The 27,736-nt window shown below is 41.2% G+C and overlaps 2 protein-coding genes across 2 annotated transcripts in view; both read left to right on the forward strand.

Annotated features, from left to right (window-relative positions):
- The first annotated feature begins 95 nt into the window (after positions 1-95).
- Positions 96-10,511, forward strand: LOC133441627 (vomeronasal type-2 receptor 1). The gene is made up of 14 exons (XM_061719115.1): positions 96-869; positions 2,493-2,784; positions 4,268-4,510; positions 4,610-4,801; positions 4,941-5,066; positions 5,780-5,964; positions 6,871-6,991; positions 7,077-7,304; positions 7,404-7,527; positions 8,267-8,427; positions 8,515-8,710; positions 8,816-9,048; positions 9,225-9,424; positions 9,556-10,511. The coding sequence occupies exons 1-14, from the start codon at positions 646-648 to the stop codon at positions 9,872-9,874; spliced, it is 2,844 nt and encodes a 947-aa protein (XP_061575099.1). The 5' UTR covers positions 96-645; the 3' UTR covers positions 9,875-10,511.
- Positions 10,512-23,447: 12,936 nt separating this feature from the next.
- kcnab1a (potassium voltage-gated channel subfamily A regulatory beta subunit 1a) overlaps positions 23,448-27,736 on the forward strand; it is a 145,259-nt gene continuing 140,970 nt past the window's right edge. Inside the window, exon 1 of the mRNA XM_061719116.1 lies at positions 23,448-24,121. Coding sequence (XP_061575100.1) covers positions 23,850-24,121 — 272 coding nt within the window. The 5' untranslated portion in view covers positions 23,448-23,849. The remainder of the gene's footprint in view (positions 24,122-27,736) is intronic.

Raw genomic sequence — 27,736 nt, forward strand, 5'->3', positions numbered from 1 at the left:
CCAGCAGGTGTCCCCTTATTTGCCAAGGGTTCAGGTGTGCAGGACTCCCACCAGACTGAGTGACAAGAGCAGACAAGTTTCAACTCACGGCAGACTCGTACTCATGGGGTAAAGCACCATGTTGGAGCAGTTGTTACAATGTAATAGCCTGTTGCATAAAGACTGTACATGTTACCACATGCAGCTGACAATTAACTTGTGGCCTGTAGCAGTTTGCCTTCAGCACAGAGTAATAAGGTGTATTTACAGGAGTAAAAAGAGAGGACAGAAGAAAATTAACTGACTTTTTCCAGGGAAAAGTGTTTTTCATGGTTGAGGGTCCTCCTTTTGTTCATAAAGAAACTACACTAGTGTGAAATGTTTTGAGCCATGTGATTTTACACGGCAATAATGCAAGGTAATTTAAAAATCTGTGGTATTTTATTATTGAATGACAGAAGTCTTGAGTTATAAAGGTGAATATGCCGCCTGTCATTTACAGTAGCCTGGCTCCCTGCTCTTTGGCTCTGCGATGCTGAATCTGTTAGGTTACCTCTTCAGCACTTCTCCCCGGAGGGACGATGAGACACCTGTCACACGCTGCTGCCTGCTTTCCTGTCTGCTGCAGAGAGAACCCTCCAAGCTCCTCTCTGCGTCTACAAAGTCATGGAAATCAGAGGCGTTTTGCTTTGGCTGTGTGGATTTGTTTGTGTTTTCAGATTTCTTCAAGCAGAATCCACCTGTAAGCTGAAGGCCAAGTTCAACCTGAACAGCTACAAGGATGTGATAAAGAAGAAGGTAGTTATCGGCGGGATGTTTTCTGTCCACAATCAGCTCGCTTCTACTGATGGGAACACGTCAAGGGTGCCGGTTTCCTCCGGGTGTGAGGGGTGAGTGAAGTCTGTTTTTAACCTTTTTGTGTCCTTTTCATTGTGGTGGCTTGATAAATGTGACCCTTATAGCTGTAGTTGATCTCTAATAGTATGAAAGCTACCGGTAATCAGATAATCTGATAAGTATCCCAAAATCAAATAATGTTGTATTCAAGCCATTTAATAGCAGATAATTTTGATTGAGCCTCACGGCATCATCCTTAGATCTGTTAAACTCGGGATGTTGCTGCAGAAATCAGGACAGAACACTGGAGCACCTCTGGGGCCAATTACAGACAGCAGACCAAATAATCAGAGATAACCCTTCAAAGTGTAATGTGCAACAATAAAAACAAGTTTGTAATGTTTTGATTAGGATAATAACGGATATCTGAACTGTTTTAAGTGCTGTTGACATTTCAATTTTTAAATAGTTAAAGCAGCACTATGTAACTTTTCCACCTTAATATCATATTTCCAGAGTCATTGTGATGGTACATCAACTTCCAACAGGTTTAATGAACCTGTTGGAAGCTGTCATGGTCTGAGGGGTCTGTATCACCTTCACTGGCACTATGTAACTTTGAGGAGCATGGTAGGAACCCTGCCACACTAAAAAACTACAAATGTTTACGGCTTTGACTGCTTTACGGCATACGTCACTTCTCCCTCCTTCCCGATTCGTAGTCGAGACCAAAGCCGGGCGGGGCGTGGAGCTCAGAGCTCAGCAGAAGCTGGTATCATGGCCGAAGCAGTGAAAAAACCAAAGAAAATAAAAGTTTTATCGGAGGAGGCAAAAAAAGAAAGCGGGAGAGTAACAAGCTAAATGCCCGGACAAAAAATAAATAAATAAATAAAAAACAAATTCCCGGACAAGAAATAACATTGTCCCGGCGTTCACTCGCTGGTGTGAGCTGAAAGACGAGGAGGGATGTCCGACAAGAGAGACAGAATTGTTATGATACAAATGTAAATCTAGAGTTCTATGTTCAATAAGAATCAAAATTAGAATGTTTTCACATACTGGGGATTCATCTTGGGTTCTAGTATTTTTCCTGAGAACTGTAAAATTGTGCAGGGCTGATCTGCAAAATATAAGGAATGGGCATTCAGTTATTCACAGGTTATAAAGTTTTTTTTTTAATTTTGTCAGTAAGTATGTTGGACTAGCGTATGAGTTTGTAGGGCGCATTATGTCGCTGAAACAGGACAGGGGGGCGGGGGTGACTTCACTAATAAAACCAAGTTGAACTTGATTCGTGATTTTCAACATCGTCATATTATATTGTTTAGCCAAAAATAGATACATTACCTCTTCGCTATCCATCCTGCAGACGACCGCTGAAAACAGAAAAGTAGCTTTGAAAGTCCGTCCCGTTCATTCACTGTCAAAACAAATGCACGGGACGGGGACAAGATCTTTCCGGCAGTACGCGTTGGTGCTCATGGGAAATGTAGTGTTCTTTCTGGTAAAGCACTACCGATTTTGTCCAAAGGAGCCGCCAAACTCAACAAAAGCTGAAAGTTACACTGTGCTGCTTTAAGTTTTGCATTTTCACTGAATGGGAACTTTTTTTGTAGACACCTCTAGTTGCTGGGAGACAGAAACTGATCTCTTGAAATGTTCTCATAATTTTCCAGATTTAATTTCCGCACTTTCCGCTGGACCCAGACCATGCTGTTTGCCATCGCTGAAATTAACGAGAGGAAGGACTTGCTACCCGACACTGACCTGGGTTATGTCATTTATGACTCGTGCTACACCATCTCCAAGGCTGTGGAGGGAACCCTGACCTACCTGACGGGCCAAGATGAAGCCGTGCCCAACTACCGCTGTGGCAATGGGCCGCCTCTTGCTGCTCTGGTGGGGGCTGGGGGCACTGATCTGTCCATCGCTACGGCTAGGATACTGGGCCTTTATCACTTTCCACAGGTGGGCCACTAATGACAGTCACAAAGATCACTGAGGACTAGGGTTGCCACCTTTCAGAAATAGAAATAAGGGACGCCCCAATTTCAGCAGCGCAGGAGGCAAAAAGAAGCCCCAAAACTTCTAAACTGCACAAAAATGTGTTTATTTTAAATGGAAAAACAAAATGTTTTGATTTAAAGTTTAAAGTGCTTTAATAGCATTGAACTTACATGACTGTACAGACAGCCAACCGTACTAGCAACTGAAATAGCCTCCTATGCTACGTATGTCCATATCAGCCCAGATGTATAATATAGCCTACAGGTGAAGAATATGGTGTAAAAGTTAATTTATTTCAATAATTCAACTAGAATATGGTGTAAAAGTTAACTTATTTGAATAATTCAACTAGAATATGGTGTAAAAGTTAATTTATTTCAATAATTCAACTTAAAAGGTGAAACTAATATATTACCTAGTCTTATTACATGCAAAGCAAGATATGTTAAACCTTTATTTGTTATAATTTTGATGATGGAACTGTTTATTGATTTAATAAAATATTCTCAAATTTATTTTTCATTTGGGGTTTCATTTGAGCCATAATCACCAAAACCATAACAAATAAAGGCTTGAAATATCTCACTTTGAATGTAGTGGGGAAATAATATATTTATAATATATTAAATTTTTCTGACCTTCACCTGTATATTATGACATCAATAAATAAGATTTGAATATAAGTCCGGAACCCAACTTTTAATTCCCAATTCCCAACCTGCATTGCTAGCTGGATTCTGGACATCTTTGCAGCTACAGCCCATCATCAGTATGCCAAAGTTGCACGGCTGTAAGAAAGTTGCATAAAGCTTTCCACAGGGGGGATCACTGTTTGCTCCGACTAATGTGAAACGAATTGTAATAAATGCAATCTTATGTAAATGCAAAAAAGGGTGTGGCAGTTTTTCCCCTAAGGAATGGTTGTAATGAAAAACAAATGCTATAAATGAACTCAGAATCATAAAAAAAACCCTAGTTTGACCCCTCACAAGTTAATTAAGGCCAGATTAAGCATTTTCGATTTTTCAAAAATCGGTTATTGGTACCCCGACTTTGTGCAGTTTTTTATGAGGTTTCCCCCAGGGGTTGAATTTCAACTTTTTACGACATGTTATTAGACACCTTTAGAAACACATTGGTGAAGAGATTTCTTGGTAACGATTTAGTTCCCAGATTTTCAGACGCTTCCCTTACTATTAATGTTTCCTGTGTTTTATTTTGTTCAATTTTGTTCAATTTAGTGTAGATGTGTGTGTGACAGACGTGTGTATGGGGCGTTAATAAAAATATGGGACAAATCGCGTCCCGTATTAGTTCAATACGGGACGCAAAATTCTTTTCTCAAATAAAGGACAATTCCGTATTTTATGGGACGGGTGGCAACCCTACTGAGGACCAGAGTAATGTTTGAAACGAGATGATAAGTTGATCCTCTCATCTTCAGGTCAGCTACTTTTCAACATGTTCTGCCCTGAAAAATAAGTTCCAGTTCCCCACCTTCTTAAGGACCATCCCTAATGACAAGCACCAGTCTACAGCCATGGCCCAGTTGGTGCTCCACTTCGGCTGGACATGGGTGGGCATCATAGCTGCTGATGATGACTATGGCAAGTATGGCATTAAAGACTTCAAGGAACAGGTGGAGGAGGCCGGTGTCTGCATCTCCTTCTCCGAGACCCTACCCAAGGTAAATAGTTGCTGGTCAGGATCCTCCTCAGGTTGAGGCCTAGTCCTTGGAGACATCATTAAAGATGTATCATCACTGACTCTGTTGTCTGAACTTCAGGGGAGCTCCCCAGAGGCCATCCAGAGTATTGTTCAGACTGTGATCGGGTCCACAGCCAAGATCATCGTGGTCTTCTCGTCAGATGTGGACCTCAGCCCTCTCATCACTGAGCTCCTCCACCACAACGTGACCAACCGAACCTGGATTGCCAGCGAGGCCTGGGTCACCTCTGCCCTCATCAATCAACCCGAGGTGAATATTTGCTTGACTCACAGCGAGTATTGTCTCATGCTGAAACACTAACTCTGCGGTTGGAGGCTCAAACCAGCCTGAACTACAGTCTGCATTGCAGTTCGATCTTAAGTTGATAATCTGCATGGTTTTTATCCAGGTGAACTCGCTCCTGGCTGGCACCCTGGGTTTTGGGGTGAAGAGGGCTGACATCCCTGGTCTCCAGCGCCATCTACTGGATCTGGACCCCTATGCTGATCCGCTCACTGAGGAATTCTGGGAAACGGTGCATTTGCTTAAAGTCTATAATCAACCAGAGGAACCTGCCAGCATTGATCTGTCTCCTTAGTTTTACAAGGAAAATCAGAAACAAAATCAGAAACATGTAGCTCTGACAATTAACTAACTGATAAAACAACATGTACGAACAAACATCCAAACCCATTGTGTATCAGTGAAGGGAGTCAAATTGTGGAACAACTGTAAAGACAAAATTAAATCATGCAAATCACTAAGTACGTTTAAACAAATCTTTAAAAACACTACTCTGTATGGATACAAAACGAAAATGGACACATGAACTGACAGCCAGTGACCAAAGTGCCTTGCTCAGCTGAACCACCTTTTCTTTTCTTTTATGCTTTTCTTTTTGAAGTTGTGTGAAATGAAGAAACGGTAAAAACAGAACATTAGAAGGGGTAGGACTAGAAACGTTTTTTGAAACTTCATCCTACACCCTTTCAAACAGGAAATATTTATTTACATATAGATTTGTCTCTTTAATTTGCTTTGTTTTGCTTATGGTTTTCTTTGTTTGTTTTGTTTTTTTTCGGTATATACATTTTATGTATTCTGATTATTTTGTTTTTGTTTTAACCTGTTTGAATAAATAATAAATGAATGAATGAATTAACTACAACTAAAAGTGGCACAATGAAAAATCACATATGCTCACATTTCCAGAAATGCACATTTTGTAACCTTTAGACTGTCTTACAGCTGTTTAACTGCACATTGGACTATGGCAAAGCCCTGAGAATGGCCAAGGAGAGGGCCGGCGGGGTGAACAGCACGCTGTCCAGAGCAGTGAGGGGGTTACCTGAAGGCCTGTGCAGCGGGAGCGAGTCTCTCGCACAGCTCAATAACACCTACTCTGATGTCTCTCAGCTACGGATTACTTACAGGTCAGTTCCTGCGACTCAGACAACCATTAGGTGGATCACAGATGTTCTTTACATCTCACTGCAGCTGCAAACTCACAATAACTCACAATAAGTATAAACCAGGGGTCGGCAACCCAAAATGTTGAAAGAGCCATATTGGACCAAAAACACAAAAAACAAATATGTCTGGAGCCGCAAAAAATGAAAAGACTTGTATCAGCCTTAGAATGAAGGCAACACATGCTGCAAGTTTCTATATTAGTTAGAACTGGGGGAAGATTTTTTTTTCATTATGCACTTTGAGAAAAAAGTGGAAATGTCGAGAAAAAAGTCGAAATGTCGAGATTAATGTTGAAGTACAATCGCAAGAAAAAAGTCGAAATGTTGAGAGAAAAGTCGAAATGTCGAGAAAAAAGTCGAAATGTCGAGCAAAAAGTTGAAATGTTGAGAAAAAAGTCAAAACTTTGAGAGAAAAAAGTCAAAATGTTGAGATTAAAAAGGAAAGGAAAAAGGAAGAAAAAAGGGAAAAAAAGGAAAAAGAGTGAAAAAAAGGAAAAAAGGAAAAAAGGAAGAAAAAAAAGAGAAAAAAAGGAAAGAGAAGAAAAAAGGAAAATAAGAAAAAAGAAGACAAAAGAAATAGAGCAAAAAAGAAAAAAAAGGAGAAAAAAAAGAAAAAAAGATGAAAAAAAGAAAAACAAGGAAGAAAAAAAAAGGTCAAACATTTTTGAAAAAGCTACAGGAGCCACTAGGGCGGCGCTAAAGAGCCGCATGCGGCTCTAGAGCCGCGGGTTGCCAACCCCTGGTATAAACACACTTGCTGTGGTTTATTGATTTATTGTGACTTCCACTTGCACACAGCGAGTTAAAAGTAATTTGTGCATAACTGTAAATATGGAGTGGATGTCACTATTGAACTGTCTCCTACAGTGTCTACAAAGCAGTGTACGCCGTGGCTAATGCCCTGCACAACCTGGAGCATTGTGAACCAGGGAAAGGGCCCTTTGTTGGGAAAAGCTGTGCCGACATCACCAACTTTGAGCCTTGGCAGGTGAGCTTGTGCATATTTAAACTGACTTCCTGAGAAGTGTGTGGGGCTTTTGGCTCGTCTAAGTCACCGCCTGTACCATTCACAGCTTATGTATTACCTGAAGAATGTGCGCTTCAAAGTTCCCACCACAGAGGAGGAGATCTTCTTCAATGACGGGGACATAGAGGGCTACTATGACCTCATTAACTGGCAGGCCAGTGGTGAAGGGGAGATCTCCTATGTGACTGTGGGAGACTACAGTGGATCTGCATCCCAGGCGTACAGACTGAACCTGATGAACGGCTCCATCGTTTGGAACAGTGGAGAGCCGCAGGTTAGATGCAGGTTGAGTCCAGCTGCCGTTATCGTGTGTCCACCAGTCGCCTCACAGTTGTGACCAGGTGTGAGTTGTCTGTGCTTTTGTGTGCATAAGCCTCCACGGTCGGTGTGCAGCGAGAACTGTCAGCCCGGGACCAGGAAGGGGATTCGGCAAGGGGAGCCTGTGTGCTGCTTCGACTGTATCCCGTGTGCAGACGGAGAAATCAGTAACACAACCAGTCAGTATACAACTTTAAAATGATTCCTTCAAGAAAACAGATATCTTCTAAGAGTCTGAATCGGATTGAATCAGGTTTTTACAAACTTCAACACTTTATCCTGAGTGTCGTCTCGTACTTCTCCTTCAAATATTGTGTTAATCCCGCATTTTTTTACTCTTAATTTTCTAAGTTTTTGTTGTTCAAATTAGTTGTGCTTGGTTGCACATTAAGTTGTCTGAAGAGACCAACAGCTCAAAAACTATGAGTTAATGGCACTGTTTCACTTTGTTTCACTCTTTGTTTTTGTTTCACCTACATCTGAAAATATTTCTTTCAGTGAGGTGTTCAGTTCCTCACAGATTCAGATCAGAGCAGAATGACCCCCCCAGCCTTAAACTCATGCAAGTTCACATCATGCTACATTGGTCGTACCTCCAAAGTGGGAAGTGCAAAGTCGTATAACCCATTGCAACAGAGGCACACCCTACAGTACGTGAGAAGAGAGTGTCGTTTAGTTGCTGACTCCACTCCCAGAGCAGCTGGGGTACGGACATGGATCTGCATCTTTGTGCTATATTGACCAAAACAAACCACAGGCTTCCAAATAAAACCCACATAAAATTACACACATAAAATCTTACTGTCCAAGGTGCCATAAAAACATGAGAAAATTTAAGAGGGAGCCTAAAATAATGAATAATAAAAAAGAATGCATAACTCTGCTGCTAACTTCTTTCCGTTTCCTCCCTCTCCCCAGATGCGCGTGAGTGCATCCTGTGCAGCGGAGATTACTGGTCCAATGATGCTCATGATGCCTGTGTGCCAAAAATCATCGAGTTCCTGGCCTTTGGAGAGCCACTGGGAATCACGCTCATCGTCATCTCTGCCTTTGGAGCTTTAGTAACAATTGGTGTTGGGGTGAGAATCCAGAATCACACAAACATCTCTCCTGGTTTATCCCTTTCTTTTGTGGAGAAGAAAAATGTTGTTTTCCTTTTTCTCCAGGTGGTGTTTGTTGTGTACATAGGTACCCCTCTGGCCAAAGCCAACGATGCTCTGCTGAGTTTCACATTGCTCCTCTCCCTCGTGGTGACCTTCCTCTGCTCCATCGTATTCCTGGGGGAGCCGCAGCCTTGGAGCTGCATGACCAGCCAAGTGGCTTTAGCTCTGGGCTTCGCTCTCTGCCTGTCCTCCATCATGGGTGGGCTACAATTAATATACCATTTCCCCGCCTTCACTCTTATGGATGATGAAACCAATTTCATAGGGGAACTTATGCATTTACATTGACCTTTCTTGGCTGCAGGTAAGGCGGCGCTGTTGATGCTCAGAGCTCGGGCCCTGAAAGCAGCCCGCGTCAAAGCCAAAGCAGCTGCCAAAGCTGCAAAAGCTGCAGCTGAAGCAGCAGCGAACAGCGGCAGTCCTGACGTGATTGTAACCACCGTAAACAGCGATCCCGGCACCTGTCCTGATCCTGAGGTGGACGGTGTCACCTGTGCCCAGCAGAGGACAATAGCTGCTGTGGCAACAATAATACAGGTATGAAAAAACGAAAAAGGAACTGGAAGATTTGAGTTGTGAAATCCAGAAGTGTAGATGCCAAGCTTCGCATTTCAACCAGCCGTTGGATTTGACGTCTGACCCTGACCTCTGAATGTTTCCAACATCAGGTGAGGATCCTAAAATATCGCTGACATTACTCCCATTCTGTCCAGGCTGTAGCATGCACCGTGTGGCTCATCATCCTCCCCCCACACCCAGTCAAGAACACCTCGGCCCAGAATATAAAGATCATTCTTGAGTGTGACGAAGGCTCTGTGGTCTTCATCTGTTGCATCTTTGGATATGACATCCTTCTGGCTCTGCTGGCGTTCGTCTTCGCCTTCATTGCCCGCAAACTGGAGGACAACTTCAGGTAACTGAAATGTTTAACAGATAAAGATCCAAACTAAATGTGTCACTCTAATTGAGACATACTGAAAGTTTATATTTCCTTATGATTAAGAGGTCGGCCTTCTCAGTATTTTTTATTTGTGTATCCCCCAGTGAGGCAAAGTCTATGACCTTCGGCATGCTGGTCTTCTTCATCGTTTGGATCTCCTTCGTCCCCGCTTACCTCAGCACGCGTGGGAAGTTCATGGTTGCTGTCCAGATTTTTGCCATCCTGGCTTCCAGCTTCGGTCTGCTTGCCTGCATCTTCCTCCCCAAGTGCTACGTTCTTTTGATCAAACCTGAACGCAACAAAGAAGAGCTGATGAAGCCCCGTCCCAAACCCCGGGACGGTTCCTCCACTGGCACTTCAGCCTCTCTCGCTACAGCTGCTACAGTAGTCAACGCATCAATCGCATCCACTGCTATTGATTAAAAAAGCTGAAATCGTCCACAAAAGAGAAAATAGCATAGTTTTGGCACCGATTCAGAGAACAATTGACCCAACAATTCAGATATTCCTTGTGTTGTTACTCAATTTACCATTTTTTTTAGTCTATAATTAACAAATAAATCGTATGACACACAAAATGTAGATTTATTTGACAGATAGTTTGCAGTAGGGATGATTTTAGAGAGCAAGAAAATAAAACTTTGCCCCAAAAATGATTAGATATCTCAAATATATCTTCAAAAGGTCAACTTTTTCAAAAGATAATTTCAATGTCCAAGTAAATGCAGGATATCGCTGCTTTCACTTGCTTTAATGTGTGTGTCTCAATCCAATTTAAACACATGAAACATTTTTCTGAATTTTACTGTCAAAGCTGCGGGCGTTTAACTGTAGTTATCTAATTCAAACAAAAGCCAATGTTTACCTCAGATACATTACTGCTGCATCTTTCATTTTGAGCCTTTTTTTAATTTGCAAACATTTTTCTTATGTTGTTTCATACAAGTTATAAGCTTTATTTGTATGAAGGTTTTCCATTTAAAGCTTCTTTTTATCATTAAAGCTTGTGAATGTGACATGAATAAATGTGACTTTGTTGACATTAGCCAATAAACTAATAATGCCATGACATTACATCTTTCTCTTAATAAAGGAATAAATATAATTTTTTGCCCATTTGTGTGGTTATTTTAAACATTGATGAGTGAGAAGAGCACGTCTTTGGTATATTGCATTTGTGACAAATATGCAGCTTTAAAGTTGTAGAGACTTTATATTTGAATAAACAGTGTGAAAGGCACCACTCGTGAGACTAAAGGGACATTATCACCCTTTCTTGAAATTGTTTGGCATCTTTCAGCCTGTAACTTTGGCTTTATGGCCCTCAGTTTCAGAAACGTTGCCAACTAGATGATAAACCCTCTAAAACTCAAAATAACTAAAGAGACATAGATTTTATAGGAGTTTGTGAAAGGCAAAACTAAAAATTGATTAAAAAAAAAACAACTACATTTAGGAACTTATCTGATTTCATCAAGCTCATCACGTCAGCTTTGAACTGGCAACATGACAACGTGGCTTGTCTAAAACAAAAAATGGGCATAGGGCAGTAATGCAATATGTTTGTAAGAATACTGTAATATGACCAGAGCAGGATGGTCTGTTGTACCAAGAGCTGTTAGAGCTCTGTTGAAGCAGGCACATCAAAGATGAAATATGTCAATAATTAAAATTAAAAAAAGGACCTAATTAACACTGCGTCTTCTATATTGTCCCTAAAAAACAATCATGTTTGTCTGGAAGAAAGATCTCAGCTGTTTTAGTGTAAAACTGACTGGGGCGACCCAGCAGAGGGAGCCACAGGAGCCTGCACTGCAAACACGCGTGTATCATGCTTCATAGGCAGAGCAGCGTGGTGGTTACTCCTCCTGCCTCACAGTGGGAACATTCCTGGTTCATATATAAGATCTGCATGGACTTTGTATGTTTTAACCGGAATAAAAGTTCAAAATTGTAGGAGTCATTGTAGTCATGCATGCTTGTTTCTTTCCCTGTGGATCTCTGGAGGACTGGAGACCTGTCAATGGTGTACCAAGTCTACTGTCCAGTAGTATCTAGGGACTAGACTTTATCTAGTTTAATTCGTACAAGATGAAGTATGAATGTAGGATGGCTGCCTGATGTGCATCCTTCCTCCAGGATTGAAGACCGATGGAGGAGTTGGTGGTGATGTAATAGAATACAGACATTAAAGTGTTCACAAATATAAAAGCTTCAGAAAATGTGATCTTCACTAAAACTATTTTTCAGATTGCTTTAATGATTCGCAGAGAAAATAATGTCTAATGAAAAGATGACGTGTGTTTTCTCCGTCATCCCCAGGTTTGATGTAATTGTATCACAAAAGAAATGAAGCCCTTTTTGAGTTCCTTTAGTGTCTCTCATTATCATCAGCCTCTTTTTCTTTCTTTCTTTTCTTTTACAAGTGTGCTTGTACGTGTGCTCCCACTCATGAGCATGTGACTGTCGCGGAGGCCGTGAACTGTGTCCAGTCAAAGCTGTCACTGTGGATGGTGATACATTCTCCTGCTGACAGAGCTGTGAGGGAATGTGTTGATAATTTATTGCCAGCTGGCCAGAATGGACAGCGACACTGTTGCTAAATCAAGACAAAATGTGCACATGTGCAGGCATGTGTGTTCAATTTATTTTGCATTTGTCTGAGGGCGTGTCAAGTGTTAGCCCAAGCTCATGCATGCATGAACCAGGACTAACATTTATTAGTTATTTTAAATTTACACTTTTATTTTTATTTTTTCAAATCAAAGGAGTCAAGTCTGCAACCTCTGATTACAGTTGAAATGCTCCTTCATCACATGTGTTTGAGTTGGAGCAGATAAAGTGAAATAAAACACTCAAATGTGTACTTTGGACAGTTTCTTTCCACGACCTCAAAATTTTCCCAAACCGACAAGTGCATAAAAAAAAGATGATTTTTTTCCATCTCTCACATGAGAAAATGTAATATGACTGTTTTTCAAAGTATCACAAGCATCCATAGCCATCTGACCTGCTGATGCCTTAATCCCAAATAAGCCTATGTGACTGCTTGGTTTGAAATATTAGCATTTTCTTTCAATGATGGCTTGAAATTCTCTTTAAAGTTCAGCCTTCACACCAAATTGTCTGGCTCAACCTTGTGTGACTTTCTAAGTTAAATACACTTTACCTCTGAAGCAGACCAGCAGAGACAGCAGCAGGATACAGAATTTAAATGCTCCAGTAAACCTTTACAGCTACAGCAGCCCTTGGCCTTCAAAGCTGCTACATGTAAGAATCAGTTAAGTTTTCGGTACAAGGTTTGTCACGTCTGATAAACGTTCTGTATAGTGTCCTGTTGGCCTTGATTAAGTTTTGACTGACAGATGCCATATCTTTTTCATATTAATGTCAGAAAACCTGTTTAATAATTTATAACTGGGATATAAACATTTTTGTAACTAAATTTAAAAAATCGCTTATGCCACCTTTAACTGATCAAAGCTGTTTTGGCAGAAAGCAACAAGGACGATGCTGTACTTTGGAAACCTTCATCTGTAAATGTATGTAGCCCACAATGACAGTTTGTTGTCACACTAAGCAGTGTTGATCACTAGGCAGTGTTGAGGCACAGGAGGGAAATGTTATAATAGCTGAAGGTGCTGTGTGTGTCTGAACGCCCTGAATAACTTGACACAAATTTATACCAAATAGAAAAAGCTCTTTCTTTGAATAATGTTTACACACAAGAAGGCATGTCAGGTTGTATGATGGAAGGTGGAGGTAAGTTTAATTTGCTGCCAAAATTTATGCTGGAAAAAATGCTCAGTAGATGAACGATGCAAGGATTTTAAATTTCCTTCTCTTTTTTTTCTTTTAAAAATAGGCAGCGGTTGCTGCATAGTCCTGTCAAATGCATGTCTATTTTACAAACACACATTGATTTAGAGATTTGAACTATTTCATCTTGATCGCAATGTTATAATATACAGTGTATTACATATACAATTATGTTCGTGTCAGTGTTTGAATGAATGGCTGACAGAACATAAAGTGGTGACTTTTAGAAAGAAAGTTTTTTGTCGAAACTGTGTTTAAGTTGTTTTTAACCTGAAGCAAATTCATTTTTTTTTTTTTTTTAGTATTTATACTTATTTTTTATGGGATTTTTAACTGGAATTTTTTTTATCCTTCTAAGTCTCTGTGATTATTTTTGTAGTCCATGTTTTTTTGATTGATCTTTTTTGATTGATTTGATTTATTCATTTACTCAGAACAATCCTAAAAGCACACAGGACAGAACCTCATCCATGTAAGCTTAGTCAGATTCCACAGTACACCTTTGTTAAAAGTAGATGCTGTCAGTGTACTTTACTGCAAATTGTTGTTATGCATGGCTCCATCCAGCATTTGAGATAGTTTACCAAGTACTACAGCAGAAACTGCAAATGTGGTAGAATGTCAAAATACATTTTTTTGGCTTAAGACTTCAATATTGCTGGAAATAGCTTTTTTGATAGAGATAAAGTCTCCCTATTTCCACAAAGTACTGAGGCCAGAATGAAATGTTCTATCAACATCTATGCATGTACACGTGGAAAGTACATTTGCATACTTGACCGTATGAGTTTGCCTCTAAGTGAAGGGTCAAGATAAAGGCCTTGAATGACATAGTTTGTTCATGCTGGAATTTTCCGTTAAGTGATGACGTTGTTACAGAGCTTTATAAAAAAAACAAACGAGGATTCAGTAGATCTTTTCTGAGCTACACCCAAGTTCATTCATTCCTGCTGTAGTGTATGCACTATTTCTGTGGAACAAGGTCAACAATGCTGTCAGTGTTGTGATTTATAAAACACCCCTCAACCACATAGCACGCAGCAATATATAATATACATATCTGCAAGTATGTCTGTCTTATCTTATCTGTCTTACTCTGTGTCCTCTTTCTTCTTTGACTTTTACAAGTGAGCTGTCGCTCTGTCTTTCCTGCTCTCCCAGAGTTTTTGAAACCACAAGCTTGTACACTGTCTGCTGTCATCGCTCATGCCTTCTCTTGGTTATATTGGACTGACTTCTTAGTTCCCCATGCGTCTTACTGAACTTGTGCTGAGACAGAAATGAAAGACAAACACTGTCCCACTTCTCTCCTGCAGTAGTCTGCCTGAGAAGAATTAGCATTTCATCAGTATGCGATCCCTCTCCGCCCCATAAACAATGATTGAATGAGTGCATCTCCTGGGTAGCTCCACTCAGCTTCAATTACCTCTCTTTGCAAAATGCATCTTGGCATCTTGCTCACCTTTTTCTCTGCCCCACTCAGACAGGAAATTCATTTCACATGTGGTACTGGTTACAAAAACCGAAAGCAGAATTTAAAAATGGTGCTGCTGAGTAACAGATGTCAAGAGCCAAGTGTCACATTCAAAGCTAGATTCAAATTAAACGAAATTACCTCTTTTTCAAAATAATTTATTTTATTTTGAGTGAAAGACTAAACTATTGTAAACATGTAACATCCAGCATTTCTCTAGATATTTTAACATGTAATGTAGTCAGATACCTTTTTTTTCAGTTGTCATGTGTTTATGGGTGTAAATCACATATTTTTTCAATCCTACCAATAAAAAGAAACACATGTGTGGGTCTTAATAATTGTTATAAATTTCTTTATTATAGTCACGTGGACATATTGTGCACAGGTACAATGTATGAAATGTTTACAGGTGTGTGTGTGTGTGTGTGTGTGTGTGTGTGTGTGTGTGTGTGTGTGTGTGTGTGTGTGTGTGTGTGTGTGTGTGTGTGTGTGTGTGTGTGTGTGTGTGTGTGTGTGTGTGTGTGTGTGTGAATGCATGCATTGTCGACACCCTGGCATATGTGGCTCCCCTACTTTTAGGTCAGGGTAGTTTGTGACGAAACAAGGAAACCAGGATCCAGTTTCAGGCTTGATGAGGCTATAAGAGACCAGAGAGCACGCTGCGCAGACAGAAGGACAGACAGACAGAAAGAGGTGAAAAGAATCCCGAAGAGACGGAGTAACGGGACACAGTACACAACTGAACGATAGCTGCAGAAGAAAACTAAAAAGCAGAGGAAAAAAGGGAGGCGAGAACTTCCTTCAGAACCATCAGGAAACAAGCAGCTCTCTCAGACATAGTTTCCTGAGATATGAGTAAACTGCAGGTCTAAAAGGCGGAAAGGGACTTGAAAAAGCTTGTAAAACTAGAGCCGCTCTTCTTCCCCTTGAACCCTGCCCTTGAGGAGAGTGGGCCATGCTAGCGGCCCGGAGCAGCGGCGGTGGTGTTGGGGGCCCCAACCCTGGACACCAGGCCCCTCACCTGCACCGGAAACAATCAGTGGCCTCTCTCAGTGGGTCAAAAGCCCACCGCAGCAACTCCCAGGATGGCAGGCGCAGCTCCTCCTCTGGAAAGAAGGTGGCACAGCAACGGCATAAAGCCACACTCATCAGAGAGATGGAGACCAACTGGTACCTGAAAATGTTTGAGCTGGGCAGAGATGAGACGGTTGCATACACAACTGGCATGCTCTACAGGTCAGTTAACTATCGTGAGTGTGTAGACGTGAAGGAGAGGTCAAATAATGGCCATGCAGACACACACTGAAGCACAAACCAGACTGTTTCTTGTTGATGCACTCAATCAATTTTCCTCGATTGATAAATTCCTATCACAAGTTTTTTGGAACACACACTCACATGACTAAAGTGCTTTTCGGTTTTCCACCATGATCTGTGATTTTTACATGAATATCAGACTATAAATATAAATGATTTGCATGCAAGGATGTTGATAGAGGATTCAGGAAATGTGGAGCTGGGCAGTATGATGACAGGCCGCTTCCCCTCTGTCCAAACATTTCATTTGTGAGTCCTGCTGGTCATTATGACGACAGGATTACGCTTGTGTCTTGATCTGGCTGCAATGTAATAGCCAGCATCTGTCTTGCTGCTTTTAACTATGTTGACATCTTGGACCACCATGGTGACAAAACACACAGAGTCTGGAAGGAGTGTTTAAATTCTTGGGTGGGTGCGTGTGTGTGTGTGTGTGTGAACGACAGCGACGGCCAGTTGCTTCTTAATCAAGTTGATTTTCCGTGCAGCGGGCGTTGGTAATATTTTCTTCCCTCTCTATTTTTTGTCACACATGAATATTTTCTGTTTCAGGTTCCCCTCGTCTGACCCCCTTCCTTGCCTCACTTCTCATTGCTCTGCATCTTCTTTCTTGTTGTTAAATGTCTCATCCATTTGCGTCCCGTTCTAATCCTTCAAGGTTCAAAGTCCACACATATCAGTCTGTAAATGTTGCCTTTTACTTTCATCCTGCTTGCTCAGCTATACTCTTTTCTCCCCTCTCTCTTTATCTTCTTACCATCCATGGTCTTTGGAAAGAATAAGAAAGCAATGGCCCATGTACTTACAGGAGTACAATAATGCAAAATGACTTACGTAATCTGAATTTCTGTGTTAGTTACGCTACCCTCCCCAACAAATACATAACTTGATTGACGGTTGAACAATTATCACCCAAGCGTCCACAGAAGCACTGACATTGATTGATTTTGTATTTCTATAAACCATGGAGCCATATAGTTTTTGTTTTTCAGCTAAAACAGGCTCTCCAAACTTGTCACATAAGACAGGTTTCCATTAACATTTAAACAGTAACAGATCCAACGTCCTCCTTGGTCCTTCAGCTGTTGTTTCCTTTACATTGTAGGGCCACAATTTGACAGCATTTTGTGACGGTTTCGATATGACACCAACATAAACACCAAGTAGGTGTGAAAAGAAAACTGGAATGACAAAATCAGCATGAAAAGGGCTGAGACGGTTCCGACTGTGTCTCCATACACGATGGTGGAGATGGATGTGAAGCGAGGACTCAAACTCAAAGGTGGTATGTAAAGGGCTGAACCTCTTCTCCTGCCTCAGTCAACCACACAACTCAGCCTGTGGTTTTGCAGGGTTGCTCTGAAGTACATTTTCCAAAGCAGGGACTTGGCTTTGCAGAATTTCCAAAAAATTCTCATTGGGGGGAATTTCCTGGTTAATGGGGACAAGTGTCAATGTTCAAGGTTGTACAAAATGACCCATGAACCCTCCGCTAATGGAAACCCGTCCATAGTAACATAATGATGCCTTGGAAGAAATTTAAAAGGCTTTATATTTAGAAATAACACTGGTCCTTTCCTAAATGTAACCAACAGCAACTTTGGTGCTTCAAATAATCCAAAAAGTGTGTAAAAAATAAAAACACAGAAACAGAAAAACCAAATCTTTCATGGGACTCACAAGAGGCCAGAACTATAGCATTTAATGCAAAACCTGAGAAAAAAACCCTGACGTTTCAACAATTAAACTGGGTAAAGGAAACTTATCACCACCATCCTTCAGCCTGCTGAACTACAGCAGGCTTGCTTGCTGTAGCTAAGATGGGCAGTTTTGCACAATACAAGAGCTTCTGGAGAGAAACACTTTATTTGAGATCATGCTGATCAGGGATTTTAAGATGAATGTAGCTTTGCACCGCTTTAAATAATTGCAGTGCATCCTTTGTTGCTGTAGTAAAAAAAAAACACTTGTAAAAAGCTTGTGCATTTACTGGATTGTTACCTTTTTATGTTTTTATCACAAAATCCTGCCCTCATTATGTACATTTTGTCAAAACACAGTAAAGTAAAGTAAACAAGTTGTAGATTCAAACACAGCTATTAAATATGATCCTAGAGTCGCTGACACGTTGGTGGCTACGCACTTCACATACTCTTCATTTGCCAGCTAGTAAAAAACACGACGAGAGCTTCACATGACAGGTGCAGGGGGAGTGTGAAGATGTGTGTTTAGTGGGTATGCTTCCCGAAGTGATGAGCTCAATGAGCCACCAATAAAAAGGGCTCCGCCGTGTGAAGCACGACAAGATTAGCACGACCTTCACACTCTGACATACTCTCTCACACGCAAAACACACAGTAGCCCTGATCATTTTTTCTGATCACCACAACGAGCCAATTATCGCGATGTGGATTCAGTCTTCCAATCGACAGAACAACTTAGGAATGGCTTTGACCTAGAAAAAGACACGAGCATGAGTAAACCGCACCAAAAGTCCCTTATCTTGCCAGTCAGCAAACTCATGCCTCTCTCTCTCTCTCTCTCTCTCTCTCTCTCTCTCTCTCTCTGTCTCACACACACACACACACACACACACACACACACACACACACACACACACACACACACACACACACACACACACACACACACACACACACACATGCATGCCATCTTTCCAGTGCGAGCGCCTGACATGGATTCCGAGCAGACTGCCGTGGCTGGACATCCTGTCTCGTAACAAATGCAATAAATCTTAACAACTTCTGCAATCTTTGGCTCTGCAGTGAATCTGTATAAAAAACGGGGCACAACATGACTGCAGAAATGCCGGTCTTTATTATCAGGTTCCTCCCTATGAATATGCACTTTTTTTTTTTACCAAAACAAGACAAACTGAAGACTCATCAATTTGGTCCTAATGACTAGTTGTTGACTTGACTTGACTTGACTTATTTTCTCTTAGTTTCTCCTGGAAGGGCATGGCCACTTGTATTTTAAGTGGACTTTTACAGTTTTGTGATGGATCTTTTACAGTGATTGTGTTTTTGTTTTGTTTAGACATTTGAAAGATACGTGTTCTTTTGTCTGGAGAACCAAGAAAGACTAATGGAATAAAGTTACAGGTTAATACAACTTTTAATCATGTCAAGCACAAGGTTTTTTCCGGTCGAAGGTACATTTGTCTCCGGCCGGGGTACACTTCTTCTCAGACCGCGTGGGTACGGAGAGAAATGCACCACGTTTTCACGAGTCCAGTTGAATTTATACTGAAAAGGAGGATGTTCTTTGCAAGTGAATTTCATTGGTGGAGGGAGTCAGCTACGGGAAAAAACCCCCGAACTTTGTCACTTCCAGCTCTACATTTCCTTTAACTGTCTCCCATCTGAGGTGTCAAACCAGACCGCAGACCAGACCCCCCAATGCTAAACATCTGTTTCTGCCCATTGTCTTCTCTCAACAAATTGTATGTGTATTGCTAATTAATTTAATTGGAAGAGCCAGCTTCAAGGAAAGTCACCTTAAGGTGTCGCCTTTTTCCCCCGTTTCCTCTCCAACAATATGTGTATTGTATTTCACTTCTAATCTAATTTAAACCTTTTGCTCTTAATCAGAATGAGATTACTTTGAAGAAAGAGCTTAGACAGTTTTGAGCTTCAATAATTTCATTAAATCCTAACACATTGTTTATTAGATGTTTATTATTTGGTTGGAATTTCCATTCTTCCATTCTGTTAACTTTTTTCCCTTGTCTTATCTTACTTTAGTTGAGCTTACAACTAAAGTAAGATAGTTTTTGCATGTTTTTATAATGCAAAAAACATAACTTCAAATACTGTATCAGATTGAACAATACTGTATTTTAAATAGATCAAAATATGACCTACACAGATGTTAATGAGTGTGGTTCATATTGATATTCAGGTGAACAGCCATTGAAATGAATATCAGTTATCATCTATTAAATGATCAGATGTCGACAGCTCAACCAATCAAAGCTAGCGGCATGTTTGTCTCCCTCGCCCCCACCAGGCATTAAAGTCATGGTTACATTTCAATGTGGATTGAAAAATGTACCTGGTATCTGAACAAGCTGGCCCAGTTTTCAAATGACGAGTGTGGGATACAACGTTGTAGATGACTGAAGCAGAAATTCAATACACTCACACTGTAACAGCAAACTGAGGCGCGTGCCAGCAATTACTTAATTACACAGTCTGGGAAAGCCGGAGTGCAACGTGATATGCTTTAGTACAAATAAATTGACTAAACGTGTAGGCCCATAACATGTAGATCAAGATGAGGTTTCTCATATTGCACGGATCTCCTGAATATAAGGATAAATGCTCTAATAATGTGTTTTACTGAAAGGAAAGGATGGAGCTCCCAAACCCGATATCCTGGATGCTTGCAAACCTTTTTGAAATCAAAATCCTCCAAGATAGAATTATTTTTTCATTTGACCCCACCGCTCAGTATTCAAAGTGGTCTGTGGGCGAGCATCCCTGCTTGTATTTGCCCAATTTTCCAGCTGGCTAACTTATCACTGGAGCCAGCGGTATCATTGCTCTGCTCTGACCACGTACTGGGATTACATTTCCTGATACCACTGGAACCGGGTGTGGCAGCGCCGTGGTAACACGATGCTGCTGCTGGGAGTTTGATGAAGCACTAGCGTGGTGCCAAGATTAGCAGGTTTGATTCACGCAGCAGCCTTTGAGAGTATCTGTCTCCCAGTGTGGGCATCTTTCATGACAAAGCCAAACAATGAATGCAACTGAAGCATCTTATTTTCTTTTGGCATTTTTCCAAAGTGTTTCCTCAAAGGAGGAAAGAAAAGGAACCTTGAGGCAGTAGAATTGGTACTCACCCAATACTGCACTTGGAGTATTTTTCCTATGAAGCTTGTATTATAATAGTATGTGCCTCACTCTGCTCTCACTCCTCATCTTTAATCCAGTTTTTCAACGTTAATAACAATGGGATTTACTGGATAATGTAGGCCAACACACTGGTGTTAAACAGAAGCAGAACAGTCCCTCAGGGCTGGAGACTGATCACTGACATAATTATTGTTGCCATAGAGTCACATGGCATGGATAGAGCTTCCCTGCTCATCTTAACAGCAAAGCAATATGGCTTCATTAACCACAGAGACGCTAAAACTCCTCTACATCATCCTACCTCTTCAAACTTAATTCATTGCAAAGCTTTGCTGCAGTTTTTGTTCTGTTTGTAACATTCTGTGCACAATGGATCATTTACATTAAACAGGGATTTACTCTGTAGGGGGAGTAGCTACACGTGGGGGTGGTGGGGGAGAGAAGAGCACAGCTAATTAGTCTCAAGGAACGAAAAGCTGACTGTAAAAGTTGAAAGTAAAAAAAAAGGGATGGAAATACAAGGTTAAATGAAGTGAGAGTGAGAATATTAATAGAAATATTAGCCAGAAATGAGGTCCAAACCTGTAGGACACTGCTCCCGTCCTCTCTCTTTCCCCCAAACTGTCCTCTCTGCCCTGCCTTTGTGGTGCATGTGTTGGTGATTCACCTGCCCACATGACGAGTGGCTCAAAGGAGGCTCATGAACACAAGGGGCCACGATGAGAGCGAGGCAAAAAACAAGAGAAAAAAAAAGAGAAACAGAAAAAGTCTCAGTGAAGCAGAGAGAGGACATAAAAGGTTTAGGTCAGATGGACGGTCACAAGTAGACAATCATCTAAAGATTTAAAAGAATATATCAGACGTTGCCAAAGGCAATCACAAAGAGGACTGTTTTAAGGAGGAATTGTGCACCGGTGTTTAAGGGGCGGAGAGTTCTTAAAAAGGGGCTTTAATGGAGTCTCTCTTTGTCACCAACTGAGAATAGTTAGAAAGGCACCATCTGCAAATCTCCGAACTGGGTTTTATGAAAACAGAGCGCGCTCTCTGTTTGCCCTGCTGATACAAAAGTTTTCCATATTTGAATTTGAATTTAACACTGAAGCATGTGGAGGCTCCATGTGTATGGATCCAGTGTCTATAAATACACCATAAACACACTCAGGCATTGCATAAGCTCAGCTGACATTCCTGCTGCCTGGCAGGATCAGTTTTTCCACCGACCCTGCTGGAATACGGACACAGCTGCCCCTCCAGCAAGCTCTCTGACCAATTCTGTGTGTTTGGATGAGTTTGCACGCACTTTCACCTTTGCAAGGATACACTGTTGTATTTTTATATCAAGTCAGGTGCAGCAAGGCTGTCCGTTTTGGGGTCTAACAGGGTCATTCTGGACTAAATTAAGATGTAATATCATTTATTTTTATGTTTCTAGGATTATAATAATTGTTGCTATAAATTGTTTTTCTTTTGTGTCATATTATCGTTTGAATACCACAGCAGTGCAAAATTCCTTCATCTTTCTGTGCGTCTGTGTATTTGAGAAAAAGTGACGTTTGTATCCAAAGTCACACTTCCCAATATGGTAGAGTGGCATTCCTTATGCTTCCCACAATCAGCTGGAAGACCGGACATGATGTCAATGAATGCTCCCAAAAGGGCAGAGGTGTGTGTGTGTGTGTGTGTGTGTGTGTGTGTGTGTGTGTGTGTGTGTGTGTGTGTGTGTGTGTGTGTGTGTGTGTGTGTGTGTGTGTGTGTGTGTGTGTGTGTGTGTGTGTGGAATAAAAAAGAAAAAAAAGTTTCATAATTTCACTTTTGTGATTCACCTTGTTGCAAAACCACTTTCCACAATCTGGGTGCAACTGTGCACAAAATGCTGCTGGCTGTGTGCAACTGGCTGCTGTATGTTTATCTTAGGTTTTTGTTATGGCCAAAAGTCCAGACTGCACTTTGTTTACACTCAGAGTGAAGAGGAGAGGCCAGGATGAGGAAAGAAAGACAAAAGAGATGAGAAGGAGACATTGTGTTGTGCGTCACAGATGAAACGAGAAAAGTCAACATGAAAATACACGTATGCAGACTTTGTGCCTTTGCCAAGTGGCGAAAAAAAAAAAAGATGGGGTGGATATAATAGCCTACTACGAGACTCCAATGCTGGTGTAGAGACAAGAAAGGAAATCAGTAGTAGTGAAAGAGCTGGTCACGCAGGGAATACTGGGAGACAAAGGAGGGATGATGAAGAAAATTAGAATGGGACAAGGAGTTGGAGAATTAAAAAAAAGAAGGGTAAACGCAGGAGAGAGGAGAGAAACAGACACATAGAGAGAGGGAGCGAGAGGGGGGAGAAACGTCCCAGATTCCCAGGCCATTTAATAGGGAGCAAAACCAAACTGAGCTTATAATGTAGTCTGGCTGAGCAGGGGGCAAAGAGACATCATGAGTGGATGTGTGTGAGGGAGAGGAGAGGGCGATAGAGTGGGGGTTTTCTGTGTGTGGATCTCCATGTGTGTATGTGTGCAGAGAACATATGTGGCACAGCGCATGGAGATGTACATGTAAGGAAAAAAAACAGTTTTTCCTGTGTGGAGGGACTGCTGCCTGCATGCAGACCGGACAAATTACGGACTCTATCATTTTTCTTGATTTTTTTTGCTCCTTGGATTTTACAGAACTTCTTCCTTTATTAATGAGAGAACTATACTTCATGCAGTGCTTTAGTAAGAGCAATTATTTGCGGCACATTGGGCTTTAATCAAAGGCTCTCTCACACTCTCCTCAGCTCCACGTGGTGTTGCGTGGGCAAGGGGCCTACCTGGATTACACCGAGTTTACATGTCTGTGGGACACACTAACAGAGGAAGGGACAGACTGAAAGAGAGGCTCAAGTGACAAAGGAAGCTGAACGATGTATCTGTACAAAGCAACGTGTCCGGAGATCCCAAACCCAAAGCAGAGGGGTGCCAGGGGTCAGGGTGCAGGGGTCCCGACGCAATGCCCGGGTCAAGGAAGAGTTCTCCGGCTGCAGTCCACTGGGCCGCGATCGTATGCTCCTCTGATGCTGTGGACGGCGAACAAACCTAGCGGGGCAGCGCAGCTCAAACAGCTGGAAGAGTTTCTCAACTTTCACTCGTTGTCTCTGCACGACACAGTGAGGAGTCAGACAGGCATGGTCTACAGGTAACCTCACCTGTTGGTGACAGGGATGTGTGGATGTTCCTGTTGTGAGTTTGCTCTGCCCCAGTTAATGTCGTTAGAAGTGTTTGCTGTCTTTGATGGCCGGAGATGACTTCAAATATTGTGACTGAGAGAGATGTGGGTCAGTAGTTGTTGATGGTAGTGCAACGTCTGACTGGCGGTTAAGTTTGTAGTGGATCGATTTGTCTACTATTTGGTAATATATGATGCAACCTCATTGCATCACAGAGAGGATTGACCTCAGAAACCGGTCCATTAGTCCCTGAATGTTGTGTGAGTAAATATGATCTCATGCAACAGTATAGTTCATAAAAAATTCATTTTTTTCTTTTTCTTGATGTGTTCATTCAGAAAACCACTGTACAGTAAATGCATCACACGTGTATGTCCTTTGTACATACATGTGTAATTTGTCTTGATATTTTGCATGCCATTACTTTACCTGTTTTTACATCATCTTCGCTTATATGTGCAATTTTGTTAGAGAATATGTGCGTTTCTGGTGCCGTGCCCTGCTGCACTGTTTTAGAGGCTACGCTATTTCAAGCTTGATGGATGTGATGAAAGTATAAAATCAAACCGAGCACATGTAGACTGCCTTACACACAATCGGGTTGAGTACTCCTCCAAAAGACTGTTAAATGTTTTACATTTTAAAGGTATAAAATGTAGTTTATGTTTGTCAGAGCTGGGACACACAGATGTCAGGGGTTTGTTGTTTCTGTGGGCTTTGTTATTGTGATAGTGACTGCTTTGAGTGTGATTGGGACATAGTGGATTGCTGCTCACCTCTCAGGCAAGAACCCGTCTGCCGCTGCCTTGCCTGTGCTGTGTTATCTCTGGTAGAAAAATGTTGTCCTCTGTAAAGGTTCCTGTTGTTGACTTTAGCTTCTTATGATCTATGACCTATATTTATCCATAAAAGATGCTTTTTCATTTGAGCTTCACATTCAGACTGTAATGCATGAAATAATGAAAACAGCACTACAAGAGTTGGAAAGTATAATTGCCTGGAACAGCATGAGGTTGCTTGCAACAATAACGTTAGTAATAAAAATATTACATTTAGATTCTCCATCATTATTTGTGTTACAAAACCTGTGGAAGCATTTAATAAGAAACACACCCTTTGCCACTGGTCACAACAGCTAAAAATACAAAAAAATCAAAAAACAAACCAAAAACAGGATATTTTTTTGCATGAAGCTATTGCTCCCTCACATATTGTGGAGAAACTGTTTCCCACTCTACTTTATAACGAGTTAAATGAGGCATGCAGGGTTTTGGTTTTTTATAAGGTCCCACCACAGTGTAGCATTTGTAACACAGTGTGAGCACAGGCGGGTCTGACCTTGAGGTGAACTTTCTCGGATGTCCATTCCCGGGAAGACTGGCAACTGCCTTAAATGTTTTCCGCTTGTAAATTATCTCTGTCACTGCAGATCATTACTGATGTCTTCCCTCTTTGGTATTGTATTAGCCTAAGCCTGAATACTCTAGACTGCCAGAAGTCTATGCTTTTGCAGAGGTCGTCACACTTAACTAACTTGATGATCAAATACAGTTATCAAGTGCATTTGATTGCAGCATATGGCTGCTCCTCATCCTCTTCATCAGGGGTGAAGGTTGGCCAGAACAGCCCAGCGCTGCGTTATGATTACAAATACTTACATGAAACGACAATCCTATGTAAGAAGAGATAAACTGAATATATCACTAAAACCCCACTTTTAAAAAGATGACACATCTGTTAACATGAACTCAATTTACAGCACACTGTCTTTATATTAACTCTTTTTGGGTGTGGTCAAATTCCTCTGAAATATCAGAGAGCATGTTGTCATCTTTCATTACAGGTAGCTAAAGCGAGCAGTAACTTCTTTCCTTTCCAGTTATACGGGACTTTATGCATATGTTTTTACCACAACTTCCAAGCAGTGTTGCCTACATTTAATGTCAATAACTGCCTGCTTTACAGTCCAGTAGGCTGGATCATGTACTCATTCCCTGTGTTAACGCACCACCACAAGGATAAGCATTCGCTCTAACAGTTTTACAGTTGGCGTGACTAAGTTTGGGCGGTTTGAGCTGCCCTTTGTGTGTTATTGTCCAATCTGCATAAAGCCATGCCACAAGTCGTCCCACCCTTTCTTGGGAGATTTCAGTCAGGTTCAAAATCACACAAGATCTACCACATGTCAATGCCAATAAAATCTCCGTGGGCTCCGTGTATAGTCATACGTAACGTTGGACCAGCGGAGCAGAGACGATGATGCTTCTTGTATGTCCTAAGATACCCCTGGCATACAGAGGTTCTGTATGTAATCATTTAATATTCAATAAAGGTTGTCTAAAGAAAATAGAAAAACAGAGACGATGACGCCGACATCACTTTTAGAGCCAATATGGCTACTGTTTCCAACCTTGTATTTACAGTCAATGGCTGCAGCAACCAGTTGAAGTTCCTTTCAGTGTACCAAAGAAGAAAAACTGTGTCAGTGTTTGACATTTCCCCCAGTTTGTGTTTCTGTTCTGCCCCGCCTGTTTTCCATCTCACCTGATTGTTCACACCTGTGTCTCGTCATACCCTGTGTATATCTGGTGTCGTCTTCCCCTGCTCCCTGTCAGTCCGTACTGTTTCCTCCCTCCATGTTTCCACACCTAGTTTTTTGGATTCCTGCTTTGTTCTTTTTTTGATCCTGCAGCGCTTTTGGTTTTGTTTTTTGCTGAATAAACCCTGTTTTTTTTTGGAACTCCTGCATCTGGGTCCTCATACAACCAACCTTGACAAACTGCCAGTGAAACAACTGAGCCTCCAGAGACCAAATTTAGACATCAAACAAGTTTCTGTAAAGGGTGGGAAATCTTATAATTGAGGCATTTCACTACAGCTGGTATGATCCCAATAACTCAATAAGGATTTCTTATGAACTGTAATGGTCCTGCTTTTCCAGTGTGGATGTATGCTTTTGTAATACTGCTAGCAACTTTATGAGCAAGTGTGTGTGTGTGTGTGTGTGTGTGTGTACTGAAAATGGCATTTCTGGCAACACCATTACTAGTAACACCCCCTGACAGTTGTTTTGTCGACAACAACATAACAGCCCTTCCTTCTAGGTTCAACATAAAAACATGTTAAAACATTAAAGATAAGATTTCGATTTTTTTTAACAAGATGGCTGTAGTAGTTCTTCCAATAAATTAAATGTACTTCCTAAGACCTATAGTAGCTGTCAGCAATGTCTGTATTTGCACACAGTTTTTATTTGGCTTCATCTTTGATCAATAAATTATGATATAGTGGAAAACATCATGTGTTCCTCATATGAGCTTGTATTTAATTTAATATTTAATATTTGGAGAGGCTGCTGGCTTACCATTTCCAAGAACTATATTTTGGTTATGTGAACAGCTCATTCTTTCTCCGAGGTTATCTCATCAGTGTTTCTGTGCTAATCTGTGCCAACATATTTGAATGTATTACAGTTAGTGTAATAATAACAGAAATGGAGGGTGTGATGGCAGAAGTATTCCAGTTGGATCAACCTGGCTATGGGAGGTCATGGTGTTAGCATTGTTCCCTGGGACGTGTGTGTG

The sequence above is a fragment of the Cololabis saira genome, chromosome 4, assembly GCF_033807715.1.
Source record: "Cololabis saira isolate AMF1-May2022 chromosome 4, fColSai1.1, whole genome shotgun sequence".
Classification (NCBI taxonomy): domain Eukaryota; kingdom Metazoa; phylum Chordata; class Actinopteri; order Beloniformes; family Belonidae; genus Cololabis; species Cololabis saira.

Bases quoted from the DNA above. Each gene is read 5' to 3' on its own strand.
- LOC133441627 (XM_061719115.1), top strand. From the start codon at position 646: ATGGAAATCAGAGGCGTTTTGCTTTGGCTGTGTGGATTTGTTTGTGTT. The intron at 2,785-4,267 runs GTGGGCCACTAA...TCTCATCTTCAG, and splicing joins GCCTTTATCACTTTCCACAG to GTCAGCTACTTTTCAACATG. The intron at 7,528-8,266 runs GTCAGTATACAA...CCCTCTCCCCAG, and splicing joins AGAAATCAGTAACACAACCA to ATGCGCGTGAGTGCATCCTG.